The following is a 6,471-nucleotide window of genomic DNA, read 5'->3' as shown; positions in this document are numbered from 1 at the left end:
GTTAGAGCCCAAAACGTAGAAGGCCCAGGTTCAAATCTCCCCTCTGCCTGATGGGAAGTGAACCTACATCTGCAGTTAGTGCCCGAACCACTGGACGACAGGATGTCTGGGAGCAGGACTTTCTCGGTCTCTCCTACTGCAGCTGTTCCATGGGGCACAAATAGTTCAGTGGAACCTGTAGCACCCACATTCCAGCTAACCCTCCTAACAACTGGGCTACAAGTCGTTCTTGCTCTGCGTCTGGCCCAGCGAATATTTGGGTCCTGGCTAAGGGTGCTCCCTCAGCATTTGCTATTGGCTGGCTTACGCAGCACTCAGCATGCTGGCATTTGTGGATCCCATTCCCAGGCACCTCTCTCTGCCCCCGCACTGTATAGAGAGCCTGGGCCCCTAACTCAGGGCTGTGGATTGAAGGTTGGTGCCATGGGGTGGCCGCCTGTGAGTCTTTCTCACCGTAGGTACAGGCCACCTTCACCACCACCGGGCTTTATTGTACTGTTTATTGGGACATTAGGTGGGGAGGGCTCTGAGTTACTCCAGAGAATTCTTTCCCAGGTCTCTGGCTGGTGGGTCACACCCACATGCTCACAGTCTGATTGCCATATTTGGGGTCAGGAAGGAATTTTCCTTCCACTCTGATTGGCAGAGATGCTGGGGCGGGGGGGGGGGGGGGGGGTTCGCCTTCCTCCGCAGCATGGGGCACAGGTCACTAGTGTAAATGGTGAATTCCCTATAACTTGAAGTCTTTAAACCACGATTCAAGGACTTCGGTAGCTCAGCCGGCAGTTAGGGGCCTATTACAGCAGCGAGTGGGTGAGGTTCTGTGGCCTGCGACGTGCAGGAGGCCAGACCAGATGGTCCCTTCTGGCCTTAAAGTCTATGAGGGGCTATTTACATAGTTAGCAGTCCCAGGCAGCGTCCCCTCTTCCTTCTCGGTGAAAGGGAGCAGCGCTAGCAGCAGCAGACAGCGCAACCAACCCACCCACCCACTTTCAGGGCTTCCTTCCTCTCCCTCTGTCTGCTCCCAGCTGCTGAAGTTGCTTCTCCCCTTCCCCGCCATCTAATTAGCCTATCAGCTTGTGGCTCCACTTGTTAATTGCTCCTCCCTTTAGATCCCAGTTAACCCAGACTGGTGGGGATTTGAGTGACAGGGCACCGAGGCAGCTCCTTGGCCGGAGGTTTTCAAACGGAGGCTGGACAGGTCTCCGTCTTGGATGGGTCAGACACAACAAATCCTGCCGCTTGGCTGGGGTTACACTAGATGATGCTCGCGGTCCCTTCTAGGCCTATGGTTCTGTGTTCCTCTGAACCCCTGTTGCAGGTGCCTAAGAGCTAGGCCTTGCAACGATGAGGCTAAGGCCCCTTGGTGGAGACAGCCCTTTGGACCTCTGCTGTTGTTTCCTTGCCTGAGGGATTAAGGCAACAAGTGCTGCCCCTAAAAGCCAAGGGCAACGAGGCCAAATCTTCAGCGCGGGCCACTCTGTGCCACAGGCGTTCGCTCCCCCCCTGCCTTTTGCGTGGTGTCTGGGGCTCCTTTGGGAAACACGAGGGGTGTGTGCCCCGGGTCTGTGCTGGGCGCTGGGGATGGGCATGCTCAGTTCGTGGCGCATGCACACAGCACTGAGACTGCAGGACGGGAACACCCGCTGGGATGAATGGAGCAGGACGCACTTCTCCGAGCTATTGTTACAGGCTGTAGTCTTCTCCCTGGGGTGTTCTCAGTGCCCTGAGGTGAATGGGCCACTTCACACCTCTCCCATGATGCAGATGGACATGTGTATCTGGGACAGGCATTTGGCATCTCCACTCTCCTGCCCCCAGCTGGGCCGTGTCCCGCACAGCCTCACCAGCTCCCCATGGCCCCTCCAATCTTACCAAGGCATGGGGCAGCACGGAGGAGGGGGAAAGCAGCAGTTGAATGGTGACGTGTGCCCAGGATTCCCCTTTTCACACACAGATGCCCCCAATCCCGCCCCCTCACTGCTACCGGCACTTCCTCAATAACAAACAAGGGAAATCCCCTGCCGGAAAAGTTACCGTTGCCCGCAGCTGATGGAGGGGGGCTAAAATGCAAACTCTGAAAGGCAAGGAATAGATTTCTGGGCGGCAATCTTTAATAGACGTGCCAGGGACCCAGAGGCTTGGATGCATTTTAAAAAAGTCATTCTAAATAACAGAGCCCTCGGTTACAGCCCCTTCCCCAACCCGCGTGGCCTACACCAGCCTCCACAAACAGCCTAGATGTTTGAGGCCATCAGCTCATTTAATCTCACTTCCGTAGAGCACAGGCCGGTACTATTTAAGTCCAAAGCCCAAAGCATTTCAGCCCTGTTGTGAGCAACAGGCAGAGAGCACGAGAAACCAATGAGCCGTCAATGCCTGAGGTCACTGCGCTGGCAGGGAATTGATTGGGTGAGGCCATACTCAGAGAGTAGTTATCAATGGTTTGCTGTAAAACTGGGAGGGTGCATCTAGTGGGGTCCGGTACTAGTCAATATTTTCATTAATGACTTGGATAATGGAGTGGAAAGTGTGATAATAAAATTTGCAGATGACACCGAACTGGGAGGGATTGCAAGCACTTTGGAGGACAGGCTCAGAATTCAGAATGACCGTGCCAAATCGGAGAATTGGGCTGAAATCAACATGATGAAATTCAATACAGAGAAGTGCAAAGTTCTTCATTTAGGATGGAAAAATCAAAAGCACAACTAGAAAATGGGGAACAACTGGCTAGATGGCAGTGCTGCTGAAAAGGATGTGAAGGTCACAAATTGAGTATGAGCCGACAATGTGATGCCTCTGCAAAAAAGGGCTATCATCATTCTGGGGTGTATTTACAGGAATGTTGTAAGGCATGGAAGGTAATTGTCCTGCTCTACTCAGCACTGATGAGATCTCAGCTGGAGCACTGTGGCCAGTTCTGGGCACCGCACTTTAGGAAAGGTGTGGTCAAATTGGAGAGAGTCCAGAAGAGAGGAACAAAAACGATAAAAGGTTTAGAGAACCTGACCTAGGAGGAAAAGTTAAAAAACCCAGACATGTTACTCTTGAGAAAAGAAGACAGAGGGGGCACCTGATAAGTCTTCAAATATGTTAAGGGCTGTTATAAGGAGGACAGTGATGACTTGTTTTTCATGTCCACTGAAGGCAGGACAAGAAGTACTGGGCTCAATCTGCAGCAAGGGAACTTAGGTTAGTTATAAGGAAAAACTTCCTCACTCTCAGGGTAGCAAAGCTCTGGAAGAGGTTTACCCAGGGAGGTTGTGGGATTCCCATTACTGGAGGTTTTCAAGGGTAGGTTACACAGACACCTGTCAGGGATGGTCTTGGTCCAGCATCAACGCAGGGGGCTGGTCTTGATGACCTCTTGAGGTCCCTTTTAGCTCTACAACTCTATAATTCCATGCCCAGATGTTCAACAGCTGGCGACCCACACCCCACGCTGCATGGGAAGTTGACAACCCCCCCATGGCCCCAGCCAATCTGACCTGGGGGAAAATTCCTTCCTGACCCCTAATCTGTCATTCCAGAGCATGCGAGCAAGACCCACCAGCCAGGCAGCTAGAAAGAAGATTCTCTGGACCACCCTAAAACATTGGTCCACCCCATCTGGGATCCAGTGTTCAGATGGGGCAGATCTGTGCTGCTTCAGGTTCAGGCTGTTCTCTTCCCAAGGGACTGACTGACCCAGGATTTCTCTGGGGCAAGGTATCATGTACATACCTTGTAACCCATCTGGCCCGAGCTCTTAGCCAATAGCCAGGGCCTTGCAAGACTGGTCCTCTTCGGACAACACCTCGCTGAGACAAGGCAGGTCTATTCCAGGTGTGATGGTGTTTATTTACAAAGACTGCCCACCGTACCCTGTTTCCCTATACACCGCAGAAAACAAACAGCAGGCAGGTTCCCTGCAGCACAGTCCCCACCTTTGCCCCTCCAGTGGGCTCTGTGACCAAGAAGCTCTGTCTCTCTGCTTCCTGTCAGAGTCATGCTCTCATCTCCTTCTCTTGGCTTGCTGACTCCAACCCACGCTGATCTCCTAATGCTCGTGTTTGCAACCAGCTCAGTTCTGACCCGCCATGTCTCTTGGCAGTCGCTTCCTTTCTCGGTGGCTCTCTCTACTCCATACAGGAGCCAGTGGCGCGAAGGAGGTCTGCGATTGTCACCTGATAGCAGCCGCCAGTGTCTTTCAACATCACATCCCCTACCTGCACAATCTGTGGGTCGGCTGATTGTTATATTGAGCCATAGAACATAATTCTGCATCTAAGAACAGATAGATACACTCACGCTCTATTTCAAGGTGCTTGGAAAAATACACGCACACTTCAGATCATTTTGAAAACCTCAACATCAGGGCCAGGGGGACATGGAGTGGAGCTGCTTTTCACATTCTAACAGGTATGACCCAGCTCTACACCTGGATGACCCATCGATCTCTCCCTGTGTTCCTTCTTTCTCCTGGTATGATCCACCTTTAGCCCCCTATAACCCATCCCTAGCTCTCTTCCCCAGTACAATCCACCCAGCAAACAGCCACAAAGGCCATGCCTAGAGCCAGGAAGATGCAGCACCTTGCCCAGGAGGGTGCCCATGGGCCGAGCCGGCTGCATCCCCTAGCCCACGGCGTGGCTGGCACGGTGCCGCCGCAGGCTGCCGTTGGTGGTGTAGCTGCGCCCACAGTCATGGCACTGGTAGGGCCGCTCCCCGGTGTGGCTGCGGTAGTGCAGGTAGAGCTCCGAGCTGCAAGGGAAGGCATCCCCGCAGTGGCTGCAGCGGTAGGGCCGCTCTCCAGTGTGGGTGGCCCGGTGGTGGGTGAGGTGGGAGCTCTGCCGGAAGCGGCGCCCACAGTCGGGGCAGGGGTAGGGCCGCTCTCCAGTGTGGATCCGCTGGTGCGTCTTGAGCAGGAAACTGCGGGAGAATCCTTTCCCGCAGTCAGGGCAGCGGTGGGGTTTGCTGCCTGCGTGGCTGCGCCGGTGATGCAGGAAGCGGGCGCGGAGCCGGAAGCCCTCCCCACACTGGGGGCACCGGTACGGGGGTTCCCCGCCCGGATCCCCATGGATCCTCTGGTGAGCAGTGCAGTGGGAGCTGATGGCAAAGCTCTTCCCGCAGTCAGGGCATTTATAGGGTCTCTCCCCGGTGTGGGTGCGCTGGTGGGTAACCAGAGCCGAGCGCTGGCTGAATCCCCTTCCGCACTGGGCACAGCCGTAGGGGCGCTCCCCGGTGTGGGTGCGCTGGTGGGTCAGGAGGGAGGCGCTGAGGGCGAAGGCCTTGCCGCAGTCAGGACACCGGTAGGGTCTCTCGCCCGTGTGGGTGCGGCGGTGCCGGATGAGGCTGGAGTGCTGGGAGAAGCCCCGGCCGCACTGGGCACAGCTGTAGGGCCGCTCCCCGGTGTGGACGCGCCGGTGGGTGACCAGGTACGAGTACTGGCGGAAGCTCTTCCCGCAGTCGGGGCAGATGGTCAGAGCGTCGCCCATGGGGGCTCCCGGCACGAGTCTCCCCCCAGGCAGCTCCGCTCTGCAGGCCCTGCTCCCGCGGGCTCCCCGCCTGCGTCCTGGTGGTTGCTGGGGGGCGAAATCCAGCCGGGCCCCTTCCCTGCACCCCGCAAGGGAGGGAGACTCCGAGGGGCAGGAGCGAACCCCCCAACCCTGCCCCGCGGGGAGAGGAGGGGCCGGGGCTGCCCCGAAGGCCCAGCGGGCTGGGGGGGGGGTCCCTGCTTGGCTTAGCTGCACAGACCCCCGGGCTGCCCCGGAGCTGGCTGGGGGGGTCTCTCCGGTGCCAGTTCGGCTCCGATCCCCCCGCTCCGGCCGCTGCCTCCGGGCAGCGATTTCCTGCCTCGGCTGCGGTGAGTGTCTCTCGCTGCGCCGCGCCGCGCCCGGGATCCCCGCGCCCCTCTCCCCGCCCGGCCGGGGCTGCGGCGGGGCTGGGACAGGAAGGTCCCTGCGCTATTGCAGCCCGGCCCCATGTGCTCTGGGGCGGGGGAGACGGGGTGGGAAAGCCCTGCGCTTAACCCTTCCCTGCCCAGCACGCTCCCGCCTGGCCTGGCCGCCTTCCCCACAGCGTGAGGCGTGTCTGAGCCCCTCCCCCGGCTGCAAAACACTGGGAGATCCCTGGTGCTTTGAAGTCGCCCCAGCTCTCCAGGTACCGTGTTACAAACTGCTGCCCTCCCACTTAGCACAAAAAACCTTGCATCGCTGGCAAGCTTGTCGCTGTTTGCTGCCTCCGCCTTTCCCCATTCTCTGGTCCAGGGGAGAGCCAGGTGTGCCAGATAGGGGGAGGCTTGTCACAATTTTGCTACCTCTCTGCTTTCCCCATCTCCTGAGTCCTGGCAACCCCTTGGTGATGGTTAGAGGGGCGACTTCACACTGTGCTCCCTGGTGAAGTCTCTGTTTTAAATGTGGACACCCATAAAGAAAGAATCATAGGACGTCAGGGATGGAAGGGACCTGAGGAGGTCATCTAGTCCAT

The 6,471-nt window shown here is 57.1% G+C and overlaps 1 protein-coding gene across 1 annotated transcript; it reads right to left on the bottom strand.

Annotated features, from left to right (window-relative positions):
- Positions 1–3,818: 3,818 nt before the first annotated feature.
- Positions 3,819–6,108, bottom strand: ZNF768 (zinc finger protein 768). The gene has a single exon (XM_024111969.3). It carries the CDS (start codon positions 5,478–5,480, stop codon positions 4,620–4,622), a length of 861 nt encoding a protein of 286 aa, XP_023967737.3. The 5' UTR covers positions 5,481–6,108; the 3' UTR covers positions 3,819–4,619.
- Positions 6,109–6,471: the final 363 nt, after the last annotated feature.

The sequence above is a fragment of the Chrysemys picta genome, chromosome 4 (assembly GCF_011386835.1).
Source record: "Chrysemys picta bellii isolate R12L10 chromosome 4, ASM1138683v2, whole genome shotgun sequence".
NCBI classification, from domain to species: Eukaryota; Metazoa; Chordata; order Testudines; family Emydidae; genus Chrysemys; species Chrysemys picta.
This window is presented reverse-complemented; position numbering and strand designations above follow the sequence as displayed.

Excerpts from the sequence above, each read along its gene's own strand:
- ZNF768 (XM_024111969.3), bottom strand. The coding sequence starts at position 5,480 with ATGGGCGACGCTCTGACCATCTGCCCCGACTGCGGGAAGAGCTTCCGC.